The sequence below is a fragment of the Mus caroli genome, chromosome 4 (genome assembly GCF_900094665.2).
Source record: "Mus caroli chromosome 4, CAROLI_EIJ_v1.1, whole genome shotgun sequence".
NCBI classification, from domain to species: domain Eukaryota; kingdom Metazoa; phylum Chordata; class Mammalia; order Rodentia; family Muridae; genus Mus; species Mus caroli.
The window spans coordinates 100,256,772-100,283,403 of NC_034573.1; the positions used below are offsets into that span (position 1 = coordinate 100,256,772).

Sequence of the window (26,632 nt, forward strand, 5' to 3'; positions counted from 1 at the left end):
ACTTCCAATCTAGATACTGTCCCATCGTAAGACATGCCTTTACCACACTCATCCAATCCGAGGGAGTCATGGCATTGTGAGCCACTCTTTCAATCTGGGACTGAGTAAATGAGGCATTAACTCTGTAGGTCCTTACTGACTCTACTAACTCTTTCACTTGTTTATGCGATATTGGCTCATAATACCGCTGTTAAGCTTGATCCTAAAAAACAGGAAAAGCCTGACATATTTTTCGCAACCCTCTAGGAGTGCAAAAAGAGTGACCATTGCCAATTGCTTTCTTATATGTATAAGCAGAGGTGGTGGGGGAGCACCAAAACTCCTCCCTATTGGACCATATCTTTCCACCTCATACTCTGCAGCAGCCTCCTCCAAATCTTCCTCCTCCCCTGCTGATAATTCTGAGTCCTCTGAGCAAGATAATTCTAATAACTCAAAGTCCTCAAGAGGAGGGTAAATTGACTTAATTTTCTATTCTTTATCTTTTATATTATCTTTTATAACTTTACTTTTTGGTTTCTTTTCCTTTTCTCCTTTTATTTCTTTCCCTTTACTTATCTTTCTGCGCGCATCTTCTTTTTCATATCTCTCTGTTTCTGACATACTTTCCTGTTGCTCCTGTAAAAGTCGCTGCCCTTCCTTAACAGCTAGCTCACATTTCTTATCCTGGATACAAGCCTTAATTAATTTCCATAACGGCCTTGTTCCTGCCTTCACTTTCCCTTCAGCTTCCTCTCTCGCTATATCTCTCCCTAACTTTTCCCAACTAGGTAGCGTCAGCCACTCAGTGGGGCAAACTAAGGAGCGAGTCTGTCTATCTCTTTTAAAAACCCGCTCACTGTACTTTCAGAAATCTTTAAACCTCTTTCTTTAAGCAAGGCTTGCACCAGCCCTACTAAAGGAATAGACTGGCCAGTACCCATGATCGTCCTGGACTAAGCATTATCTACGTGAAATTATTCCCAGCAGATACACTCGTGCCCGGGGCAGTAACAGTTAAGGCAAAGGCATACTATCAAGGCAAGAAAAAAGCGAGCAGCACAACCCCAGCGACAATTATCGAATCTATTCCGTAGGAAAGCATACCTCTCAGAGACTCATATCAATTTCTTTATACTTACCGGTACCACCGTTCCTCAGCTGAAGAGTTCTGAATCTGTGCAATCGAATCCTTCTCAGCAGTCTGTTTTATGGGAACACTTCATTAACCGCTCCTTCCCCGAGATGCAGTTCTGAATCCTCCCTGTAGCAGGGGGTCTTCGCTCGTGCCTGAAGATGTTTCATCCCGGGTTTCGGCACCACTTCTTGCGTGCGTCCAACTCGACCAGCAAGAACAACGCTGCAACAGGATCCTTCTGCACAGGCAGTGTTTTGGCAAAAAACTTTACTGCATAAGTAAGCATTGGTCGTTTGCCCAAACTTATTCGTGGTGGCCAGCAGAAGCCTGCGCCACTCTACAATGGCACATGTGGCTTCCCACACTCAACAATAATAGCCCCATATTCTCCAACCCTTAAAAATAAACATTCTGGGGAGCTGGAGAGGTGGCTCAGTGGTTAAGAGTACTGACTGCTCTTCTGAAGGTGCTGAGTTCAAATCATAGCAACCACATGGTGGCTCACAACCATCTGTATTGAGAGCTGACACTGCCCTCTTCTGGTATGTCTGAAGACAACTACAGTGTACTTACATATAATAATAAATAAATCTTTAAAAAAGATAAACATTCTATTTTTTGTGTTGATATTAGGAACTGGCTTGGCAGATTGCTTCCAAGCCCAGTGATGTCATCCATAGTTGACAGGGACCAACACATCTATTGCCACGACAATTTGCTACATTCCCAGAGTCTACTTCCCACCCTTACCTTCCAGTGGTTACGTCACAGGCTAAATAAAAGGCAGATCCTTCCTGGCCTTCCCCCCTTCTTTCTGTCTTTTCTCCCTTTATCTCCATCACCCACTTTGCACCTGAAAATAAGCCTCTGCCATGTGGAACTGCATTGGCCTGGTATGGTCTGTCCGGACACAAGCCACAATTCCAACACCTCATTTTGTCTCTATAATTTTTTACTAAAACCGATTGATACCAGGTATTGGGAATCAGAGGATCACTTTAAAGGAGTTCCAGGTTCTCCTGTCCCCTAACAAAAACTGGAGAGTTGCAGCAGAGGAGGGACAGTTTATTAGGAAAAGATTAACTCCAAGGGAGGTGCAGGCCAGAGCAAAGTTCAGCAGCCCAGCTGCCTCAAGCACAGAAACCTGTGACTTCTGCAGTCCCTTAGGGCAGGTGTGGGCTCATTTTCATAGTGTGGGCTTTCAGAGTTGGTTCCACAGGTTACAGTAACTTCCCATCTTGGATCTCATTAACATCTTATATCTCATCCTGGGAAGAGGACTGCATTTTCCAGATATAATGAGCCATGGCTACTTTCAGACATTCCAGAATATTTCTGTGGAGCCAGTTTTTAGCCAGTCTCTGACAGTGATTTTTAAGGCAGGATAAGAAAGGCAGGAAAAATTTTTGGCAACACAAGAAGGAAGAGAAGCCAGTCATTGACTGAAGTGTCTCACCAGAAGCTGAGCAAGAATCCCAGTGTAATTAACAAGGCCCCTTCCTTTCCCAGCCATTAGCCTAATTTTCCAGAAATCTCACCAGAAGGCCCATGTACAGGAAAAGGACATGTACTTACCACCTGGGCTTAACCCTAGAGGCTTCTAGTTTGTCTGAGTATAAGCCCATCCACATTATCTCCAGAGCTTCATGCATCTCCTGTAGCCAGATAGACCGGAGAGGTCTCTCAGCAAATGGCCTAGGCTGCTCTCTGATGCTGTGATAAAGCACTAAGACCTAAAACAACGTGGGGAAAGATTTATTTCATACTCTAACTCCCAGGTTACAATCCACCACTGCTGGAAGCAAAAGATCAGGGCTGCTTTTTGGCTTGCTCACCTACCTACCTACCTACTTCTCTCTTTCCTTCTCCTCACCAACCCATTTTTTAGACAGCCCAGGCCCTCTTGCTTCAGGGTATTATTGCTCCCAAGAGACTGGACTCTCCCATGTTAATCAGCAAATCAGAGACATACCCACAGGCCAGTCTGATCCATGCAGTTCCTTATTTGAGACTCCATTTTTCCAGGTCTCTTAGTTTGCTTCTCTGTTGCTGTAATAAAACTGGGACCAAACCAACTTAGAGGAGAAAAGAAATTATTTCATTTTGTAAGTCTAGGCAAGAATTAGTCCTGGATCAGAGGCAGGAACCACAGAGGAAAACTACGTACTGGCTTGCTTTTCATGACTTGCTTAGCTTGATTTCTTAATCAAGTAACCCAGAGGTTCCTTAAAGGACTTGTGTCGAGAGGTAGAATCTCTCACAGTGGAGTAGACCCTCCCACATCAACCATTAACCAAGGAAATGCTACTGAAGGTCAAGGTGAGGGAGACATTCCTCAGCTGAGATTCCTTCTAGGTTTGGGGCAAGTTGACAAAAACAAGAAAACAAGCCTTTGAGGTGTAATTTGAAAACCACCAAAATGGCACAAATGGTGGGAGGTAAGAGAATCAATTGCTTATTCTTGCTTGGAGAAGCCACATGGGTACATCTTACTTTATTCTCTTCTGCCTTGGGGAACACATACCACATAACCACTTCTTCAGAGTACCTTTCTATTTTTCTGAAATATTTGTGAAAATTATTTTTAATTATGTGTATTAGGGTGGGGGTATGTGCACATTCATGCAGGTGCCCACAGAGGCCAGAGCATCAGATCTGCTTGTGTTGGGACCAGCCAGCAGCTCACATGTCCGGGTTTGAGCCTGGAAGGCATCTTGGAATCTGGAAGAAAAGAGGGAGCCTAGGGGGGTCGAGAAACAATGGAACCAAGACATGCTAGTCTGTTCAAAGATCAAATTCTAATGTTGGGAACATGCCTTATAAAAGAGGGGGGAAAAAAAGAGGGGGGGAGAGTCCATTCCCGCCAGTTCATCCTTGGAGCCTGGAACCAGCTACAGGTGATGACTTGCAGAATAGGGTGTGGTTTCCAGAATAGCTCTGGGGGCCTCTCAGCAGGTAGCAGTATCTTGAAGAGGAACAGCGGCAGTGGCAGAACAATAGGGTGATCCAGGGAGACAGGCTCCACCCCAGGTGATCTTCTTAGTGACAGCAAGGTCAGGTTCTGGCTTAGCCTGTTTCAGGCTGTGGGGGGAGGTTACATTTCCTCCCTGTTATTAATATAAAAAAGAAAGGCTGGACTGAGGCATAAAATTTATTTATGCTCTATAGTTCTGCCTGAATTCTTAGGGCCTAGTGAAGAAACCTGTCTCAGTGGGATTCCCTAACTTTTCTCATGGTAAACCCTTATTTGGTTAAGACTGTCCTTTCTGTCCTAGTAAACATTTTGCAGACTAGCCCTGAGCTGTTGGCTCCGTCTTTTGTAATGTAGTTACTGAATAGGTAACTTCCTTGCTGAATTTCTACTGAATTCCAAGTTGTCAGCTTCAAGGTCTTTCTAGGATGTTGGGACACTGAAGACTTAACTATATCAGAATTCAATCTTACAAGGCACTATAATAAGATAACACTAAAGGAGAGCATGTGGATCCTCCTTAACAGCCTTGGGTGACAGGCAGGGAACAGGGAGGAGGGGGTGATGACTGGCTCCTTAGCACAAGGCCATTTGGCTTGTCAGGGTGGGAGACTGTGAAGGGCTTGCTTTCTCACGGCATGGTCTCTAACATCTCCCCCTTTTGAATTAAATTTAATAAGGCCACACTTAACTGAGGTGATCAAATGATCTTCTCATCCTTGGATGAGTGGACATTTACCATGGCTGGGGGAGCATTGACCCGATTCCTCCCATGGGTGCTGTCACGACCCACAATCATGGCTCTTGGTATCTTTTGGGGAGGGGAGGCAGAGCCTCAGAAAGATTCTTTTGGTTGTAACTGGAACTAGATACCAACCTCCATCCAAACCGGGTGTGTCTCTCAGGGAACTCAGAAATGGTCAAGTTGGACCTTCCCCTGCAGTGCTTAGACTCATACCCATGCTAATGCCCATACTGGATTTGTGTTATCACGAACCAGTATGCACAGGTCTGAGTCCTGTGCAGCTCCTAAAGGAGAATCGTCAACCTCAGATTCAGCAAGACCTCTACAAGAATTATGCCAATTGTAACACCACAATTTGTGGCTCTTAGGCTATATTAGGAGCTGGAGGTCACCCTCCCCATCCCTATTGTCTCCACGGCCTGAGGAACCAAGGGGACCTTGCATTTGCAGCAAGGGTGGAAAACTGGAGACCAGCAATTGCTCTTTCTGCATCGGAGGGAGGGACATCTTCTTCGTCTGAGTCTCAGATATCCAGTTGATGGTAGTGAACAGCAACCGGCTTGCTTAAAGCAGCTTCAATCTGTGACTTAACAAAACTGGTTAATCTATTAAAGGCCCAAAGGCCAAAAGACAAAAGCAGTAAAATATCCACTAAAGGTCCCAAAAGGCTGGGATATAAGGTAGTGAGCAAAGGAGAAGTAGAGAACCAATTTTTATACCAATATTCTTGTTTCTCTCTGTTGCATTCTCTCTCTTCTAAACTAGTTCTAACTTTGTCTATGCTATCTTGAACTAAGCCAGTCTTATCAAAATAAAAACAACATTCTTCTAATATCTGAAATGTCTGCCTTTCTAGCCCTCATAGCAAACCTTAATCCCAAATCAGACCAAAAGCAACAATATGTACTGCAATGCTTTTAGAATGAAAATTAGTAGCTGCCACCTGCACGCTCTTGGCAATGGGGATGCACGCCTGCTGCAGTCAGGCTGAAGGGTGTTGATTGACCTGCTTGAAAAGTAAAATCCAGACAGTGAAAGGCAACAGTACAATTGCAAATTAGCAACGACCAAGCTCAGGCTTTGAGTTCCTGGTGTTGGGGAGCTGGCTTTGAGAATTAGCAAAAATGTCAGCGATTCTCCGGAAGTGGAGGCTGTGCTCCAAATTAACTTTGCTAGGTAATTAAGATTTTTAGCTATCTTCAATAGGAATCTCTAATATTGGACTTATTACTAGACCAGTCCAAGATTGAGTTAGAATAACTGATCACATTGAAGAAAAGATAAAAATCATTATGACTATTATTAAATCTTACTAAGTCAGAATATACAGTCTCTGATGTTCTTTTTGCCATAAGGTTAAAAAGCTTGAAGCAAGGCAGCTTCACTAGTCCAAACTGGAAAAATGGCAAGCCAGGATGGGTCAAAAGCATGTACCCAATTTAGCTTCCTTGTCACTTCAGTCAGGGCACTGAGCCAACTCACCTGCCAGCTTGTCACCCGAATTAACCATCATGCTTCCGCAGCATTCTGTGGAGAGAACCTATGTTTTTCCCTTCCCTAATGTAGCTGTTTAGGATCAAACCATATGCCAATAAGTAGATCCTTTTAAGATACTATAAAGCATTTATTAAATTCTTTGACATCCAAATTTCAAAATTCTAAAATAAAAGTATGATTTAAATAGTGTATACAGGAATACACTAAATAATATGCATGGGGATATAATTTCCCCCCTCTTTGTCTTTTAAGAAGTTAAAGTTTTAAAGTTCCAGCCTGGCGTGGTGGCGCACGCCTTTAATCCCAGCACTCGGGAGGCAGAGGCAGGCGGATTTCTGAGTTCGAGGCCAGCCTAGTCTACAGAGGGAGTTCCAGGACAGCCAGGGCTATACAGAGAAACCCTGTCTCGAAAAACCAAAAAAAATTAAAAAAAAAAAAACAAGAAACAAACAAACAAAAAACTGAGAGAAGATGGTGGATTTCTGTGAGTTTGGGGCCAGCCTGATCTACATAGTAAGACTCAGAACTGCTTGTGGACGTTGTACATCGTGGTGCGCACTAGGCTCCGCACCACGATGTACAACGTCCACAAGCAGTGGTTTCTCGTGGGTGGGATAAGAGTTGTCTTCTTAAACTGAGCATATCAGTACACACCTTTAGTGTAGTGAGGATTCCTGGGATTTTGGGTTCTTCAAAAACAAACAAAGAAAACCCATGGAAGTATTATAAGAATATGATTTTGTTGTAATCCCAGGTGTGGGATGAGGGGCTGCTTTGAGCCATCCTAAGCAGCTGACTATGATTTGCCTTGTGCTTTAGCAGAGGCGTGGTTTTGCCATCTGCGTGACGTTTGGGAGGCTACATAAATGCTAGGACACCTGAGAGGCCCGGTCGGTGGCTGTGGGTCATTCACAGGGGTTGTTTGCAGTTTGTTCGTAGTCAAAGAAGAAACAAAAGGAAAGAAATTAGATTTGGGGATTTTCCTAACTCCTTTCTCCCCTCTATCCTTGTTTCTCTCCTATCTGGTCTTAGTTTAGTGAAACTGGGGAGGGGGGAATAAAGAGTGGGAAAAAGAAGAACCTACAACATAGCAAAAACCAGCTACATTTTATTCTCAAAATTCAGGGTCCGGAAGCCGGGCGTGGCGCATGCCTTTAATCCCAGCACTTGGGAGGCAGACGCAAGTGGATTTCTGAGTTCAAGGCCAGCCTGGTCTACAGAGTGAGTTCCAGGACAGCCAGGGCTACACAGAGAAACCCTGTCTCGAAAAAAAAAAAATTTCAGGGTCCGGCATATCTCTGTGAATTTGAAGCAGCTTGGGTTTCAGACCAACCAGGGCTATACAGTGAGATCCCGACTCAAATAAATAAATAAATAAATAAATAAATAAATAACTCTGGTGTGGTCTCCCTTCCCCCACCTGCTTGAACCTGCTTGCTAAAGGGTGGAGCTACCTGCTCATTCGTCCTGCCACGCCCACTGCTGGACCCTGCCTCTTTGTTGCTTGGAGGCACACACCTGTTCGTCCTGCTACTGGACCCTGAGTTACTTGGCGGGAAATCGGGTTCCCTCCCCCTTCCTTTATAACTGAGTGTCTGGAAATAGTAAAATTGAGCTTTGATCAGAATGTTGTCTTAGCTACATTCCTTTCTCTCGCCGCCTAGCCCCTCTTCTCTTCCAGGTTTCCAAAATGCCTTTCCAGGCTAGAACCCAGGCTGTGATCTGCTGGCCGGACACAACACTCTGGGAGTGCTTGGGCTGGAGAGATGGTTCAGTCCTGAAGAGACTACTGCTCTCTCAGAGGACCAGAGTTCATTTCCCAGCTCACAACTGCAACTCCAGCTCGGATCTCACACCGCTAGCCTCTCCAGGTTCCTGCACATACGTGACCCTATTGCCCGCGCTTTTTTGTTCCCCCTGGTAAGAACACGCTCAGGGCACCCGGAATCTTCTGCAGCACAAGCTTTATTGCTTACCCCATCAGGAGCCAGTGGAGAAGAGAGCCAGAGAGAGAGCCAGAGAGAGAGAGAGAGAATGGCGGAAACCCATCCCTTTTATGGAGGACTGTCCTCCNCCTCGGACGTGTCGCTCCCTGATTGGCTGCAGCCCATCGGCCGGAGTTGTCGTCACGGGNAAGGGAGAGCACATGGGGTGGAAAGCTACCCCGGCACATGCGCAGCTTGCTTGTTTACTACTTAGAACACGGGTGTCAGTGCCATCAGCGCCATCTTGTAATGGCGAATGTGAGGGCGGCTTCTTACATGACCCCTTTGAGACTGTCTATATTTTATTTCTATTGTCAAAAACCCCAAAAGCCAATTCAAAAGTTAATTTGCAGTGCCAGGGGCACCACTGATGGCTTTTGTGGTGTCCTTCTAATGTGTAGATAATATGATAGTGCATGCCTGGAACCCCAGCACCCCAGAGGCAGAGGCAGGTGGATTTGAGTTCAAGTGCAGCCTGTCTACCGAAGGAGTTCTAGGACAGACCATGAAGGATTCCTGCTTACTGGCTTGTTCTTGAAGGCCTGTTCAGCCTGCTTCTTTCTTATGTAACACAGCACCAGCTCAGGAATAGTGCTGTCCACAGTTGGCTGCGCTCTCCCATAATACTCATTACTCAAGAAAATGCAGGGCCCCCCTTGGTGGCACACACCTTTAATCCCAGCACTTAGGAGGCAGAAGAAAGTGAACCTCTGTGAGCTCCAGGATAACCAAGGCTACCCTCTGAGACCATATCTCAAAACGAAATAACCCACAGACATGTTCACGGGCCAATCTGATGGAGGCAGTTCCCACCTAGCTTCCCTATTCCTAGATCACTGAGTTTTTGTTGGATGCCAGCACGCTATTCTTTATAGTTTATCTCATATAATTTCTGTGCCTTCTATAATATACTTAGCTTTTGGTTTTTTTCCTTATTGTGTCCAGCCAGCAGATCACAGCCTGGGTTCTAGCCTGGATTCTAGCCTGGAAAGGCATTTTGGAAACCTGGAAGAGGAGAAGGGCTAGGCGGTCGAGAAAAGATGCAACTAAGACAGGCATTCTGATCAAAGCTCAATTTTTTATTTCCAACACTCAGTTATGAAGGACGGGGAGGGACCCGATTCCCGACAAATAATCTTGGAGTAAGGTTGCAGGTGAACACATGATGGCTTCGGAACAGCAAAGCAGCAGGCTCCAGCAGTGGGCATGGCAGAACGATTGAGCGAGCGGGAAGCTCCATCCCTGAGCAAGCAGGTTTCAGGCTGGGGGAGGGGAGACTACATTTCCTCATTATTACTTCCATTTGAAACAATCTTTTATCCTCAAATGAAACCGATTTGCTACTGGACAATTTGAAGAATTTCTTTACTTTTTCAACCTTATTTAACAAAAATACATTTCATATTTGTAATATTTATATTTCCTTTTATGTGATGATTTCTTTCTGTTTTGTTTTTAGAAAACCTTTCTCTCTTTCTTACTTGCTTTCTTTCTTTCCTTCTTTCTTTTTTTCTTTAGTTTTTAGAGACAAGGTTTCTCTGTGTAGCTCTGTCCTGGAACTCACTCTGTAGACCGAGCTGGCCTCGAACTCAGAGATATACTTGCTTCTACCTCCCAAGTACTGGGATTAAAGGTGTGCACCACCACCACTGGGAAACATTTTTCTTAATGAAATAACTATATTCCAATGAAAACCCTGGATGCTGTACCGGAGCCATTGTGAACAGTCTTTGGTACATTTCTATATTTTCTTCAGCTTGGGGATGGGAGCAAGATACTTCTGTCTCCCTGCTGTCACCGTGGTTACATAAGTCTTTTACTGTGAAATTAGTCCTTGTCTTAACTGAAGTCAAGCGAATTCCAAGAAGAGCAGAACCTACCAAGACTCAGAGGAGGGCAAGGCTGTGTACTGGAGCACACCCATTGTCCCTTAGCAGCTGACCACCCTCCCCCCGCTGAAGCAACAGGGATTCTTTTGAACTTTTTGAAGAACCATAAGACAGTGCTCAATCAGTTAGCATGGTGGCACACACCTTTAGTCCCAGCACTTGGGAGGCAGAGGCAGGCTAATTTCTGAGTTCGAGGCCAGCCTGGTCTACATCATGAGTTAACTTACATAGGTCCCTGTGATGACTAAAGAGACTTATACAGAGCCAGGCATCCCCTAAGGGCTGTTTACCTTTTGCTCTGGAATGCCTTAGAGATTCCAGTGACCTTCAGGTGAGATAAGAAAAGGAAAGTGGAGTCATAAGGTGGTGGCCCACGCCCTTAAAACCCTACCCTTGGGAGGCAGAGGAGGATCTCCAGGTTCAAGGCCACTGATCTACAGAGTGAAAGTCAGGACGGCCAGGGCAACACAGAGAAACTCTGTCTTGAAAAGCCAAACCAAACCGAAAGAACAGGATAATGGATTGTGAGGCATTAACAAACTGCCTTTGCTTCTGTAAAGTCTGCTTAGCACTGTGGGAGAGGGGTGAAATGCCTTTTGTTACCACGTATCAGGAAGGAAGGATTTTCCTGTGCAGCTCTGAGGTCCAGGGATCTTTGTAATGCATACCTTTCTGATGTCTGCCCTTAGAACCTCCCTAACCACCACTTCTGCAAGGCACACGTTGTTGGCACTAAGACTGCCAGTCCTTCTGACTAGCACTAGAAACAAACTAATCGAATTTGAGTGTGAATTGGGTCTAGGGCTTGTAACTCTTGCAGGTACCCTTAATCGATACCCAGCTCCCACGTGGTGGCTCACAAATGTCTGTAACTCCAGTTTCAGATGACACCTCTATGGCTCTGTGGGCACCAGGCTAACTTGTGGTACACACGCACACATAGGCAAGGCACTCATGCACAAAAAATAAAAATAATATTTTAGGTTAAAAGACTTTTAAAAATTGAGTCAGGATCTGATTAAATAACCCTGGCTGCCTTTAAGTCCCAGCAATCTGTCTGTCTTTCCAGTTAAAAAAGCAAAGACTGTCTGTCCTCTCTCTGTCACTGGGAACCAGGCACACAGGTGGTACACAGGCAAACCCCTCACATAACATAAAGATAGACAAAGTCATCTTGTCTGATATTCACATAGCCATTCCTGGTCTGCAAGGATTCTCTCTCTCCTCTGACTCTGTCTCTGTCTCTCCCTGTCTGTGTCTGTCTGTGTGTCTCTCTCTCTGTCTCTGTCTCTGTCTCTGTCTCTCTCTGTGTCTGTCTCTCTCTGTCTCTGTCTGTCTCTCTCTGTCTCTCTGTCTCTGTCTCTGTCTCTGTCTCTCTCTCTTTCTCTCTCTCCCTTTCTCTCTGACAGCGTCTAAGTGGAGCCCCTGGCTGACCCAAAAATCAATATGTAGACTAGGCTAGCTTTGAACACAGAAATCTGCCCGAGATCTGGGATTAAAGTCATAGCACCCAGCTTCTTCTTCAGTTTGCTAAACATGGGATTCTTGACAAACAGGTTTTTGGGTTTTTTTGTTTTTCCTTTTAGCACTTTGAAAATAGATTGTCTAGTTTGCTGTGTTATTTTGTTTTGTCTGCCACAGGGTGGTCTTCAGATCACTGCGTAGCTACGAATGATCTCTGGCTGTTTGTGGTTCTGTTTAACGGAGACACTTTTCTCCCTCTGCTCCTACACATACAAAAATCAGTGGCTTGTGTTTTACTATTAGATGGCCTGATAATGCACCCATATCTTGACTGTTCACCCCAGATACTTTGTTGATTTACCCTGGGTTGCCCTGCTTTCCTCTGCAAAGGTAGGCTAGGTGGACGGTGGAGGACAGAAACTGGCAGTTCATAACTGTGAGCCAAAGTTCTTAAACTGGGAGGGGCCAGATGCAATCTTACAGCCTCTAGGACAGCATACCTTGTCAGTGGATGCAGACCACCCCACAGTGACTGATGAAGTGACATGAACTGAGGGTACACGTGAAGAAAGTGCACACAACACATTCAGTTTTGGACACCACCTCCTAGCCATGCATTCGGAGGAAATCTGCAGCATTCCCAGATTTCACGAAGGAGCTGAACCTGGGGTCTGCAGGGTAGCGGACCGCCGCACCTTTCTCTCCGCCCTTAGGTGGAGCCCTTGGCGAGGCCTCGCCCGCCCCGGAACTTCGATTTTCCAGCTCTGCCGAGGAGGTCCGGTTCTCCGCGCCACCGTGCCGGCCTGCTCCCCCGATGCTACGCCTACTGCCCTGCGCGCTACGCCTCCCGTGCCCCTGGAGGGTCTCTGGGGCCCGGAACTGCGCCTCTCACGCGACGACAAGGACACCCGAAATCCAAGTGCAGGCTCTGACAGGTCCCAACCAAGGTAAAGTTGTGTGCCGAGACCCAACACATGGGAAGACTGAGGCGGGAGAGCAGGAGGATTGTATCTCAGGGCTCTCAGGGTAGAAGGGGAGCTCCCCAAACTCTCTAGAGCCCCGGGGAGGTGTGGAGCCGAAAGGAGAGCTGGGAGCAGGGCTGTGCGCCAGGAGATCAGGACAAGAGTGTTGGCCAGGACTTTTCCCTCTAGAGCCTTGGCAATGATCGGGGACGGGGGAGGTGGCGGAGGCGGCGGCGGAGCAAATCTGGCTGGACCTGAGGAGACAACCAGGGAGGGAGGGACAGGGTCCACAGGGTCCACGGACACACAGGGAAACTTCTCAACCATCGGCGGCAGCAAGGTCTTTTATTGTGCAAAAATACGCTGTGAAGCGTGGGTATGTTTGTTTGGACCTCAGGTGCGTTAGCTGGGTGCGGATCCCTTTCTCCAATGTAACCTCACCCCATTTCCGTTCCCATGTTGGATATTGTATTGTTCCTGTCTCTTCTTGTTCTTCTGTTTTATTTGTCTCCCCACCACCACCACCTCCAAAAACAAAAACAAGACAGGGCTTCTCTGTGTAACAGCCCTGGCTGTCCTGGGGTTCAACGTTTTGTAGACTAGGCTGGCCTTGAACTTCAGAGATTCACTTGCCTCTGCCTCCCAAGTACTGGGATTAGTGGTGTATGTCACCACCGTCCGGCTTATTTACTTTTTTTTTCTTTGTTTTAAGATTTATTTATCTATTTATTTATTTCGAGACAGGATTTCTCTGTGTAGCCCTGGCTGTCCTGGAACTCACTCTGTAGACCAGGCTGGCCTCGAACTCAAAAATTCGCCTGCCTCTGCCTCCCAAGTGCTAAGATTAAAGGCATATGCCACCACGACTGGCTTATTTATTTATTACATTTATGTTGGTACACTGTCTCTTGTCTTCAGACACACCAGAAGAAGGCATCGGATCCTATTACAGATAGTTGTGACCTACCATGTGGTTGCTGGGAATTGAACTCAGGACTTCTGGAAGAGCAGTCAGTGCTCTTAACCTCTGAGCCATCTCTCCAGCCCCTTATTTACTATTTTTATTACTGAATGTGTGTGGTTGCATTGCCCCTGGGCACATTTTTTAAAAGGTCATTTCTTATCTCTTTTGCTGGCCTCTTTGTCTGTGCATCACATGAGTGCCTGTGGAGGCTGGAAGAGGTGTTCTAACCCCAGAACTGGAGTTACAGAGGGTTAGAACAGCCATATGAGATCTGGGACTTGAACCCAGATTCTCTGGAAGAGCAGCCTGTGTTCTTATCTGTGGAGCCATCTTTCCAGCCTCCACTAAGAGGTCTTGCTGGCCCCTCTAATCAGTTTTAACTTGCACAGATGGCATTGCACTGGGCTTTTTTTATGGCATCTCTTCAAGGCCCCACCAAATTTCAAAAAGAGCTGTTTTCCTGAATAAATCTAAACCACCACCTTCCAGCTGATGGGCACATCACCCTCTGTGCACATCGGTTTTTTGTTTGTTTGTTTGTTTGTTTGCTTTTTCTTTTTTTTGGTTTTTTGAGACAGGGTTTCTCTGTATAGCCCTGGCTGTCCTGGAACTCACTTTGTAGACTCAGAAATCTGCCTGCCTCTGCCTCTGGAGTGCTGGGATTAAAGGCATGCGCCACTACACCCGCACATCATTTTTGGCAGACACGAAGTACTACCAGTGTCTCACTGAAGCAGAATAGACAGATAGGGAAAGTTATGGGAATGTAGGAAGAGAAAGGATTCCCCGACCCTGGAGTCTGGTTAAAGCCTCTGGGCAAGAGAGAATGAAGAATCACATCCTGGGGCTTGGCGTGGAGACACACACTTTAATGCCAGCACTTGGGAGTCAGAGGCAGGTGGATCTCCAATTGTACAAGGCCAACCTGGTTAACATAGCAGGTTCTTGGCCAGCCAGGGCTACCTGGTGAGAGCTTGTGTATAATAATAATAATAATAATAATAATAATGATACCTGTGCTTAACAACAATAACAATATTACACATGAACTGCCAAGACAGCTTGGGCGGGGGGGGGGGGAGGGGGGGGAGCCCTTGCCACCAAACCTGACGACAAGATCCAAGCTTAATCCAGAGTAAAAAACAAAGACCAAGCTCACTCAAGTTGTCTTCCCCCACACACTTACAGACATACACACAATAGATAGTATGTAAGTAAATGTAATTTTTGTTTGTTTTTTGGGTTCTTTGGGGTTTTTTTTTGTTTGTTTGTTTTTTGGGTTTTTTTGGTTTGGTTTTTTTGGGTTTTTTTTTTTTTTGAGACAGGGTTTCTCTGTGTATCCATCCCTGGCTGTCCTGGAATTTGGTATGTAGACCAGGCTGGCCTGGAACCTGGAGATCCCCCTACCTCTGCCTCCTCAGTGCTGGGATTAAAGGCATCTGCCCCCACAATAAATGAGTTCCAATGTAATTAACAACACGTGTCTTTCCCAGTAGTAACCCTGCAATTTTCTAGTAAGGCCTTATGCCTGCTAGCCAAGAGGGGCAGTCAGAGGAGGGCTTTGCTGAGGAGCTTGCAAACCTGGTCACAGGGAAAAAAAGTGAAGTTTCCAGCTGGCATAGCCTGAGACAGCTCTGATTAGAGAAGACCCACAGCAGAAACTGGTGGCTTTGGCAGCAGCTGTGGTTACGTCAGTTCATGCTGGAGTGGCATTTCCCCACAGTGATCCTGAGGTGGACTGTTCAGAACAACTGGACCTACCCTAAAGTCAGTCTGCTGGCAACTTCTGGCTCCCCAGAAGTAAACTCGTAAGCAAGGAGCCGACTAGCCCTCTCCCAGGCACGAGAGATTTCTACAAAGCCAGGAAAATGCATTTTGGGTGTGTGGAGGTTGGAGGATAACGTGAAGGTTCTGATTCTTCATTATGTGGGTCCCAGGAATGAACTTAAATTGTCAGGCTTGGCAGAGACGCCCCTGAAATTAGTATTCAAAAGATTGGATCTCTTCCAAGGCTACACAGTGAAACCCTGTCTAGAAAACCAAAACAAACACACAAAAAATAAAAACAACAAAAGATTGGACCTCTTACTGCTGACATAACCACATAACCGGGTAAGCCCAGTACTTGGTAGGTAGAAACAGGAAATCAGGAGTTCAAGACTGACCTGGGCTGTATTAGACATTGCCTAAAAACAACAAAAACTAGAGGCAAGTGGATGGATCTCTGATCTACGTAGTAAATTCCAGGTGTGCCAGGGATACTTTGGAGACCAAAGTAAGTAAGTTTTCTGGGACTGAGGATATGGCTCAGTTGGTGGCATACTCACACATAAACTGGGTGTGGCGGCACTTGTCTGTTATCCCAGTGTTTATGAGATAGAGACAGCAGCATCAGACATTCAAGATTCCCTTCTTAGCCACCTAGCATGTTGGAGGCCAGCCTGGGTTACATAGACCCCATCGCCACATAATATTAAGAGTAACAATTTTCTGGAAAGAGATCCATGAAGACGAGTACTACAAGCTGAGGAGAGGAGCTGTCATGGTCAGGGTCCAGGGCGGTTGTTTCGGGTCTCTTTTCTTTTCTTTTCTTTTTTTGTTTTGTTTTGTTTTGTTTTTTTTCGAGACACAGTTTCTCTGTATAGCCCCGGCTGTCCTGGAATTTACTCTGTAGACCAGGCTGGCCTCGAACGCAGAAATCCACCTGCCTCTGCCTCCCAAGTGCGGGATTAAAGGCATGCGCCACCACCGCCCGGCTCGGGTCTATTTCTTAATCCCGGCTGGTGGATAGAAGGATATTTGCCTGAATATTACTCTTTAGAGGAAAATGTGTGATTGGGGGTGGGAGCTATGGGATTAAAGGCACGTATACCAGTGATTTGGGGGGTCTGTGTGCCATGATGGTCGCCTGTTTCTCATGTTACTTTGCCTCAGCCCACAAGCCCTTCTACTGCCTTTCTGGGATATTGTGTGGCTTGCTGCAGCTTACATGCCCCCTGCCTCCAGGCCTCAGCTTCTCTGAGCAGTGACAGCTAGCTCACTCACTCAAGGCTGCCCGTCCGTCCCTTGCAGGAATCACTGAGATTCTGATGAACAGACCTCATGCCCGCAATGCCTTGGGGAATGTGTTTGTTAGTGAGGTGAGTAAGGGAATACCCTGGTGTGAGTGACCAGGGTCGGGCCAGGACAGATCTGGCTCTTATTTGTCCTCTGCCCTCCACAGCTGCTGGAAGCTCTGGCCCAGCTTCGGGAAGACCAGCAAGTCCGGGTCCTGCTCTTCAGAAGTGCGGTGAAGGGAGTGTTCTGTGCAGGTGGGTGCCCAGGCACCCTCTCCTCTTCAGGGACTGGAATGCCTTAGGGCTCTGGCATAGGACAGGTTCTCATTTGACAATATGAACTCACTTGAAGACACAGGCAGGTGAAATTCCTTGCCAAGTTTGGTTTACACAGCTTAGTGAGGGAAGGGAGAGAGTGAGATTCAGTTTGAACTTGGCCTCTCTGACCCATATCTGTTCTTTCTGTTCTACCTGGCTTCCTTCTGACTCTTTATGGAGGAAATGGAGACACTGAGTCCCAACATGCTCACAAGGTAAATGTCGGTCTTTGTCACTAGGGCTGCTCAAACTTGCATCATCTGGCTCTCACAAGGGTGCCTTGAACTTGTTTCAAAAGTCAGAGAAACATGCATCCCAAACCTATGAGAGGGAAGGAAGAAGCCCCCACTATCAGCCCCCGTGGACCCCACTGACCCAACCTTTAAAGATTTAATGGGCTGGGTGTGGTGGTGTTCATCTTTAGTCCCAGTGCTTGAGAGGTAGAGGCAGGGGGATTTCTGAGGTCAAGGACAGTCTGGTCTACAAAGGGAGTTCCAGGACAGCCAGGACTCTTACACAGAGAAGCACTGTCTCAAAAACAAACAAACAAAATTTAAAGGATTTATTTATTGTATGTAAGTATACTATGTCTTTAGACATCCCAGAAGAGGGCATCAGATCACATTACAGATGGTTGTGAGCTACCATGTGGTTGCTGGGATTTGAACTCAGGACCTTTGGAAGAGCAGTCAGTACTCTCAACCGCTGAGCCATCTCCAGCCCAACAAAACAAAATTTTAAAAGAATTAATTAGCTAAGCATGATGATACATGCTATATTCCCAGCCCTTTTGAGACTGACAATAAGATTAAAAAGGATTAATTAACTTTTACTATTTTTTTTTCTTTTTAAAGAGATATTTCCTGTATCCCAGACTGGCCTTGAACTCTTTTTAGCTGAGGGTAATCTGAGACTTCTGATCCTCCTATCTCTACTTCCGAGTGCTGGAATTAAGGTGTTCGCCATCTTTGTGATTCTTGTTTTTGTAAAAAGTCTTTTCTCACTGGAGCTGGAGGGATGGCTCAGTCATTAAGAGGATATACTCTTGTTTTAGGCAGGTGTGGTGCTGGAAAAACAGTTGAGCTACATCCTGATATGAAGGCAGTGAGAGAGAGAATAGGAAAGTGGGTGGGGGCAGGGGGGAAGGCTGGCATCGACACACTTCCTCCAACAAGGCCACACCTCCTAGTCCTTCTCAAATAGTGCTACTTCCTAGAGACTGAGCATTGACATATAGGCGTCTATCAGGACCACTCTCAACGACAACGGCTAGTCCAGAGGACCTGAGTTTGGGTCCCAGCACTCAAGTCAGATGGCTCACAACCATCTGAAACTGCAGCTCCAATAGATCTATTGCTTTCTTCTGGCCTCTGCACAGATGCACATAAACATAACACACACATCCTTTGAAATAAAAATGATATACTTAAAGGCCAGGTGTGGTGGCACATGCCTTTAACATCAACACCCTGCAGAGGCAGGCGGCTCTCTGTTGGAGGCCACCTTGGTCTACATAGTGAGTTCTAGGACATCCAGGGCTACGTGGTGCGACAGTGTTGGGGGGGGGGGAAGGAAAATTGTTTTCTCTTTATGTTCTTGACAGTGTTCTTTTTAAAATTTTTTTAAAGATTTATTCTTAATTTATATGTGTTTTGCCGCATGTATGTGTGCAGTGTCCAAAGTATCCAGAAAAGGCTGTCAGACCCTTTGGAATTGGAGTTTACAGATGGCTGGTGCTGGGAATTGAACTGGGTCCTCTGGAAGAACTGTCAGTGTTCTTAACCACTGAGCCATCTCTCCAGCCCCTGGCAGTGTTCTTTGATGTACAAAGGATGCTCACGCTGAAGAAGCCCCACTTTATCTTGATGCTGTGGGTTGTCCATCTCTGCACTGATACCCTGCTTCCCCCACTGGCTCCTGCGACTGGGTTTCCTGGTTCCTTTTTTTCCTCCCTGATGCTTCTGCTCAGGGCTCCTTTGCTGGCTCCTTTAGCCACCTGGGATTTTCTAAGAGGCCACTTCACAGTGACCACCAGCAGCTTGCCCTCTGCAGGTGCGGACCTAAAGGAGCGGGAGCGGATGAGTGATGTGGAGGTGGGGACCTTTGTCCAGCGGCTCCGAGGCCTGATGAGTGAGATAGGTGAGAGTGGGATGGAGGGCTGGGAGCGCCCCACCCCCACCCCCNCCCCTGCTGGCACTGCCTCTGCCTGGTCCCACCCCTTCTCCAAAGAGAGCATTCTGTTGAGTTCAATGGGAACACAGATATAACTGTCTCAAGAGGGGTACATGGGATTACATAGAGGGGGAGAGGCATATCTTCTCTTCCTTCTTTTTTAAAAAAGGCAATTATTTTAGACACCCTATATAGTCTAGACTGGACTCCCCATTGCTGGACTTGCAGGTGTGCATGTGCCATCATGCTACGAACTATTTTTGTCTACTAGAGAAGTAACCTTAGCTCTTTAGCCATGTGCCCAATAACCAGTGGACCTCAGAGTTCCTGTCCAGTAACTCCAGAGCAGTGAGGTTCACTGAACAGGCTTTCAGGCTTCAACACTGGCTGTTCCTATTGCCTGGTGTACCCTTCCCAGCTACCTGAATTCCCAATCACCCTTTAAGGCCTCCAATGCCTGCTGGCACCCTGGCCCAGGGCTTGGTTCCCCAGCAAGAGAGTGGGTCTTCTGACATCAGCTTACTTCCCTGTTCCCAACCCCCGATTAGGCCTAAAATTTACCTTATTGGAAAAGTTTCCTCCTCAGATAACCTGGCTGAGGTACCATGTGAGGTTCCCTAATCTGGGGTCTGCAAGACCCTCTAGCCTACCAGTCTTGGCCGTCTGTCCTGGACCTGCTAGTCTTTACAGGCTGAACCCGTCTTTGTTTCTACAGCAGCCTTCCCTGCGCCCACCATTGCAGCCATGGACGGGTTTGCCTTAGGCGGGGGCTTGGAACTTGCCCTGGCCTGTGACCTCCGAATAGCAGGTACTTGATAGGATGGGGGCGGGGGGGGGGGGAAGGATGGGGTGGGACAAGCAATCCAGACTGGGAAAGTCAAGTTTCTGATAGGTCAGCTGCCACTCTTGGAGAATCCCAAACAAAACAAAAGCTGAGGTGACCATAGGAGTCGCAGAGGAAGCCAGCTAAGCTGCTTCATAGCCCTCTGCTGTCACCAGGCCTTGAGAGCGGCTCTCCTCATCCTGGAATGGTTTCCAACCCCCTGAGCCATAGCTGACCAGGGAGCAAAAGGAAGGGAAGTGAAAGAGGGTGAAGTTAGGGAGTCTGACCATCTAGAACTAGCCAAGTCAGAGCTGCACAAAGGTGAGCCATGAGGGCTGTTTCCCAGGGTCCCATCTCATGGCACAAGTCACTGCGCAGTGTCATCTGGTTTATGACGCCCGCCCACCAGGCTTGTGATTACAGATGAGCCCTAAGTAGTGGGGGTTAACAAAGGCCACTGGTCACTTTTCAAGGTCACGCTTACCTGGGAGAGCCCATCTGAGAGGTAGACAGAGTGCCACCAATGTACCCATCCCCTCATGCCTTCTCTTTCAAACCCAGGGATGTGAAAATATATATCCAGGCATGTAGTTCTTGTTCCCTAGCCTGACAGGCAGAAGGGCAGTCATTTCCCATCATGGATACTCAGGAAGGGGGAGCCATGTGACTCACAGCTGCAGCAGCTGGGGTAGTGCATGCTGGCCTGGGCTGCGGCAGCTAAGGTAATACGTGCTGGCCTGGGCCTCCCAGGATGCTTCCTGAGCACGGCCGGACCATGAGGAAGTAGCTGGAGAGACAGAGCTATGGACTAGTAATGGAGGCTGGGCAGGGAGCAACTTCATTCTGTTCTGTTTAAACAGCTTCTTCGGCTGTCATGGGGCTAATTGAGACCACTCGAGGACTTCTCCCAGGAGCAGGTTAACTTCACCTGTCTGCTTGTCTTTCCCACTTCCTCGTCCTCAGTCCATCTGTCCGTCCTCACCTTTCCCAAAATGAGCTCTAGGATTTGCCTCTTTCAACCTGACTCACTGCTCTCACCTCCACACTGGCAGGAGGGACTCAGAGGCTGCCTCGTTGCCTGGGCGTGGCCCTAGCGAAGGAGCTCATCTTCACAGGCCGGCGACTGAACGGGGCACAGGCCCATGATTTGGGCCTGGTAAATCATGCCGTGGATCAGAATGAGGAGGGTAACGCTGCCTACCACCGGGCCCTGGCACTGGCACAGGAGATCCTGCCCCAGGTATGGTGACCATTGGGACACTCAAGGGAGGGATGATGGGAGGGAGGCCCAGGGTCCAGATGTTTCCTGGAGCTGCACAAGATACTAAAGATATAAAACACAAGCCCTGGAGCTTGGGCACCTATCCTGTTATCCACCACCCACTTTAACTCTGAACTAAAACACAAAGTGAGTTGAGGATTGGAATCTAGTGGGCTTCAAGCCATCAAAGCTACCATGTCTAGTCAATGTGATGATAGCATCTCTTGTATGGAGCCTGGTTGGTGGCAGGGTGAAGTTTCTTAAACTGAACCAAACAGTCCCTCGCCCACATGAGATAGATAACCTTTCAAATGCCAAGAGGCGTATGTGAAAATGTGTTGCCAGGGACTGGGAGGTTAGATATGCTACCAGTCACCTTTTCTACCGCACTGTATGGTGGTTGTTTGTAGAAATATTCAGGGCATACATTAACTCACTTTTTGGAACCCCTAAGGAAGGACTGGTAGTTAGTGGAGAGGACTTGATGCATGCTAAGTGATCCCTAGCTAGTGAGTTAATGGATAGCCTGGGCTATCTGCATGAGTTCTGGGATGACCTCACAAGATGTAAACTGCTTGCTGAGCAGGTTTAGACCTAGGATCCAGCTGACTCGGGTTTCCAAGACCTGGAGGCCCGCTGGCTTTTCACAGAGGAAGCTGGAGCAGGAAGCAGGGTTGAAAGCTCACATTGTCAAAAGGGTGTAAAGCAACTGCCCTCCTCAAGGTCGCCCTGCGACTCCAGCATCAAATCGCAACAAGACTGATTTTTGAGATTTCAGAATATGGGACTAGGGACGGCAGCAAGTAAAATGTTTGCTTCCCAGCATGAGAATCTGAGTTCAATCCCCAGAACTGAGGAAGGAAAAAAAAAAAAAAAGCCAGGGCTTAATTGGGGAACCAATGAGAGATCATGTCTCAAAAAATGTGGACCAGCATCCCCAAAGAGGAAATGTGAGAGTGAGGCTGAGGCTGTCACCTGGTCTCCACACACCAACACAGGTATGCATACATACAAACACACAGACACTCATAAGAAAAATATGTATCAAAATTTTAATAACTTTGAGGTCAAATATATTAATTCCAAAACATTTTAAAATGTAACAAAATTGCCAAAATATAAACTTACAAAAAAATATTAGCCATACATCAGTTTAACATTAAGTTTACATTTGAGCCACACCTTTAATCGCAGCACTTGGGAGACAGAAGCAGGAGAACCTCTGTGAGTTTCTGGCCTGCCTGGTCTACAGAGTGAGCTCCAGAACAGCCAGGGCTACACAGAAAAACCCTGTCTCAAAAACAAAACAAAAGATTACATTTGAAGCCAGTTGTGGCAGCTAACTGTAATCCTAGCACTCAGAAGGTTGAGGTAGGTGGATTTCTTTGAGTTCAAGACCAACTTGTCCTACTTAGATCCCATCTTAAGTCTCCAGACCTGCAAGTGTTTTGTTTTGTTTCCCCACAGAAAAGGGGAACTTCTCCAGTTCTTGAGATAATCTCTCACCGACACTGTTCTTTAATTTAGGAGTCAGGGACAACTAATTTGTTTCACACCAATTTTCTTTGTTTTCTTTGGCAAGGGACAGTCTATAGGTGGAAAGTGTCTCTGACTCATATAGAACTCAGAATGACCAATGGAGTGACTGAAACCTCCAGAGGGAGCCAAGTTAGCAAGCCAGCTGGACACGGAGGCTGGGTTTTGCCTTTTGAGTAAACTCAACAAGTTCAAGGTGATTCAGGCCTCCAAATAGTGCAGTATGAGACAGTGGCCTTACCCTAGAGTTACAGGCACTTGGGGCTTCTAAAGTAGCGAAGGGAAAGGGTGTGTGTGTGTGTGTGTGTGTGTGTGTGTGTGTGTGAGAGAGAGAGAGAGAGAGAGAGAGAGAGAGAGAGAGAGAGACTCAGTGCTTGCCTGGTACACAAGACTAGCTAGGTCCAATCCTTAGCACCACCAAAAATAAAAAGCCAGTAATGGTAACACATCTTTAAACCTGACAGAGGCCCACCTGGTCTACATAGCAAGTTCCAGGCTAGCCAGAGCTACATAATGATACCTGGCCTCTAAAGTAAAGCAAACATACCTTCCTATACCATAATACTGGCTGTCTACCTACACTGGTCACTTTTTCCACTGCTAGAACTTTTGGTATAGTGATGGTGTAAACAGTTAGCACCTAGTGGGCAAACACTGAAGAGGGTAGTGTTCTGGAGTGTAGATGCAGTAAGATGCTGCATGACTAAGGGAGTTGTGGAATAGACATACTAAGACACACTACGGGTTCCCAATTTTATCCACTGTATTTCTAATTTTAATGTAGTCACACAGCCAGAAACATGCTCATGTTAATATTTTTTAAATTTTTTAAATTTTTGCAGTTTTTGAGCTGGAGTCTCATGTGGCCTGAAACTCATCTTTCTGCTTCTACCTCCTAGGTGCTGTCCTGGGGAACATTAAGTTTTTACTTTAATGACAAATTAATACTGTTGTTGGTTATCACTCATGACAAACAAACCAAATAGAAACTCAAACACTAGCACTTGCTGGGATGAGTGGGGAGGTGACTGGGAGTTGGGAGACTCACTGAATATGTGGCCCAGTGCTTCAATCCCATGAGCCTCTTTTTCACATCAATATAATGTATTTTCCATAAGCACTAGAGAGTGCTTAGACCACGTGGCATATGCCCTATAATCTGAGGCTAAGGACCACAGGGAAAGACAGGCCTCAGCAGTTCAGCAAGGTCTTGTCTTTAAGTGTTTGCTCAGAAGTGAGGGGCCCCCTGTGGGTCTAAGGCTGTAGGAGAGCGCTTGCCTAGCTTGGGTGAAGTTCTGAGTTTAACGTCCAGCACCAAAGACTGTAATGTGAAGGGCATGTTGGAAGAATAGGCTGAAAGACAACTTCTGGGAGGAAGCTTTAAGACACAGAAGGATGAACAGAATAGAAATAAGCCCTATCAGTGGGAAAGCTGGACCCAGACCCAGACCTGCACCTTCCTTTGTAAGAGCTACACATTCCAAGTTCAAGTTCAAGCCTCGGGGTGTTCTCTCCCCTAGGCTCCCATTGCTGTGCGCCTGGGCAAAGTTGCCATCGACCGAGGAATGGAGGTAAGACTCTACTGGTCAGAATTTGTCATCCTAGCCAATTGGGGGGTGGGGGTGGGGCAGCAGGTCCTCAGCTCATGTACCTGTTTGGGCTGGTGGTTAGTTATATAACACAAGGATATTAGTTTATCTGTCAATTCTTATCTGTCACCTGCACCAGACCTGAGATGAACTGAGATGCAGGGATGAAACAGTTCACTGCTTGCATGGCATTAATGATATTCCCCAGTGTAGGGGGTTGGCCTGGCCAGCATGAGGCCCTGGCTCTGAAAAGAAGGGAGCAAACTACTCTTATTTGGGGAAGACCATTCATCCTCTAGCCAAGCTCCCAGCTTCAGAAGGGGCACACATGGAGTGGTGAGGGAGGAAGGGGACATCTGGTTAGCCAGCCAGATCAGCTGGATCAACCCTGGCGATCAGTGGGGTGATAGATGTCACACCAGATCACCTTTACATCACAATTTGTATTTGAAAGATAGCACACATCTAGGAGGAGGAGGCAGGTGGATGGCCTGGCAAAATGGTTTCTTTCTCCTACTGATGAACAGTTTGTTACGTAGCCATGTGTAGATAGTGGCCATGGCACTGAGGAGTGCGGAGTTAAATAATGTGAGGGTGGACAGGCATGCTTTTAATCCCAGCACTCTGGAGGCAGAGACAGATTAGTGGGAAGTCATGATGGCACCCATCATCCCAGAATTCAGGCGGTGGAGAACTTGTGATTGCCCTAAACTACTCTACCTCACTGGTTAGAACCCGTGCCTCACATTCATTCCTGAAGCCTTGATGCCTTGATTTGGGGTATGTGAGTGTGGATGGGTGCTTTAGTGAATGGCGGCAGGGGAATTTCCAGGGAAAAGTTAAAGTACAAACAGAAAGACAGGCATATAAGAGGGTTGATTGGATTAGGAATGATAAGATGTAAAGACCCTGGTTAGGTCACCACACCCTTCTGTCACGCATTAACAGATACAAACGCATGCTTTGGAAAGTAAGTGTGGAACCATGCTTACTAGTGACTACACCAGTGTCATAAAAACTGGAACCTCATTTCTAAGTCCTGTCAAAGACCATCCTTAGAGTAACAAAAGGCATGGCCAGGCAGTCAGGGGGAAGAGACACTGGCTGAAACATGTAGCTCGTGTTTCTATATCTGGAAGAAGCCTAACAGCCACATCACACATTAACCCCCACCCCACTTCTCTCAGCATCCTTTACATCCAGGCACTAAGTAGCAATCATTTCTGTTCAAACTGGTACAGACAGTAGGGTGGGCCAGCTCTTCTGTGGAGATGTGGTTGGACAAAGTCATATTGACTCGGGGATTATGTTTTTGCAGGTGGACATTGCATCAGGGATGGCCATAGAACAGATGTGCTATGCCCAGGTATATAACTACTGTTTGTTTGTGCACACTTGGGGGCAAGGCAAACCTTATGCAGTTTAACTATGCCAGTGCCTCCTAACTAACCTGAGTAGCTCCAAGGGACTCACAGGTCTTTCTTCACCTGGAGACTCTCCTTAACCAGAGAAAGTGGCTTCTGCTGCCCGACACTGGGCTAAACTGAAGTTGCTATGCTTAGGCTTGGCTAGAACATTCAGAAAGCCTCCTCTCCACCATAACAAATAGAAAAAATCCTAAGCAAGGAGTCCTGGGACTTGTGAACAGAACCTAACCTAGATCATTCAGAGAGAACTCTGAGCTCTGCAGAGGCCAGTAGTGACTGCACACCGCTAGAAGCTGGCCTTCCTGAGACAGCAGTTGTCTGAGGCTCACAATTTTGTGTGACCCAGATGTTGTCACAGGTTAGATCCACTTATGCAATGACCTTTCTTTGGCCTCTGGTCCTATTCCTCCAAACTAATATCCATTGTATCTTTGCAGAACATCCCAACCCAGGACAGGCTGGAAGGAATGGCAGCCTTCAGGGAGAAACGAGCTCCCAAATTTGTGGGCAAGTGACCCAGCTAACTTTAAGCACACACCATAAAGTCTAGATAATCCAGAGAACCAAGGTGTTGACCATGCAGTGCACTGCCACCTTCCATATTGCTCACCTTGGCTAGTGACCGGACTCTCTGCATTCAATAACTTCGGGTCTGTGTCATTGGCTCTGATCACCATGGATGGAGCAATGAGGACACCTTCACTTACTCTTCTTTGAGTTAGTGTCAGGAGTCCGCCCTCAGACTCCAGCTCTCTGTAACGCAAGGGGAATTCTGGACAAACCATTTAACCTCTCTATCAGTCCCTCTGACAACTTAATATCTGTGTTCAATAAACATACTGCAACTGTTAGCTTG

At 46.8% G+C, this 26,632-nt stretch overlaps 1 protein-coding gene and 1 long non-coding RNA gene across 4 annotated transcripts; one reads left to right on the top strand and one right to left on the bottom strand.

Moving 5' to 3' along the window:
- Window positions 1-1,315: 1,315 nt before the first annotated feature.
- On the bottom strand, window positions 1,316-3,338 carry LOC115030887. Its single transcript, XR_003836474.1, has 3 exons — window positions 3,090-3,338; window positions 2,693-2,850; window positions 1,316-1,355 (listed from the first exon to the last, which is right to left on the bottom strand). It is a non-coding gene; the product is annotated as an uncharacterized LOC115030887 (long non-coding RNA).
- A 130-nt stretch (window positions 3,339-3,468) lies between these two features.
- On the top strand, window positions 3,469-26,627 carry Echdc2 (enoyl-CoA hydratase domain containing 2). 3 transcript variants are annotated; one of them, XM_021161431.2, is made up of 11 exons: window positions 3,469-3,555; window positions 12,382-12,615; window positions 16,667-16,734; window positions 16,818-16,905; window positions 19,021-19,107; window positions 19,856-19,948; window positions 20,824-20,880; window positions 21,016-21,203; window positions 24,281-24,331; window positions 25,668-25,715; window positions 26,214-26,627. In XM_021161431.2, the coding sequence occupies exons 1-11, from the start codon at window positions 3,537-3,539 to the stop codon at window positions 26,289-26,291; spliced, it is 1,011 nt and encodes a 336-aa protein (XP_021017090.2). In that variant the 5' UTR covers window positions 3,469-3,536; the 3' UTR covers window positions 26,292-26,627. The 3 variants fall into 3 exon arrangements, with proteins under 3 accessions (XP_021017090.2, XP_021017091.1, XP_021017092.1); XM_021161432.2 differs by lacking the exons at window positions 3,469-3,555; window positions 12,382-12,615 and adding an exon at window positions 12,844-13,027; XM_021161433.2 differs by lacking the exons at window positions 3,469-3,555; window positions 12,382-12,615; window positions 16,667-16,734; window positions 16,818-16,905 and adding an exon at window positions 16,916-17,183.
- The last annotated feature ends 5 nt before the right edge of the window (window positions 26,628-26,632 follow it).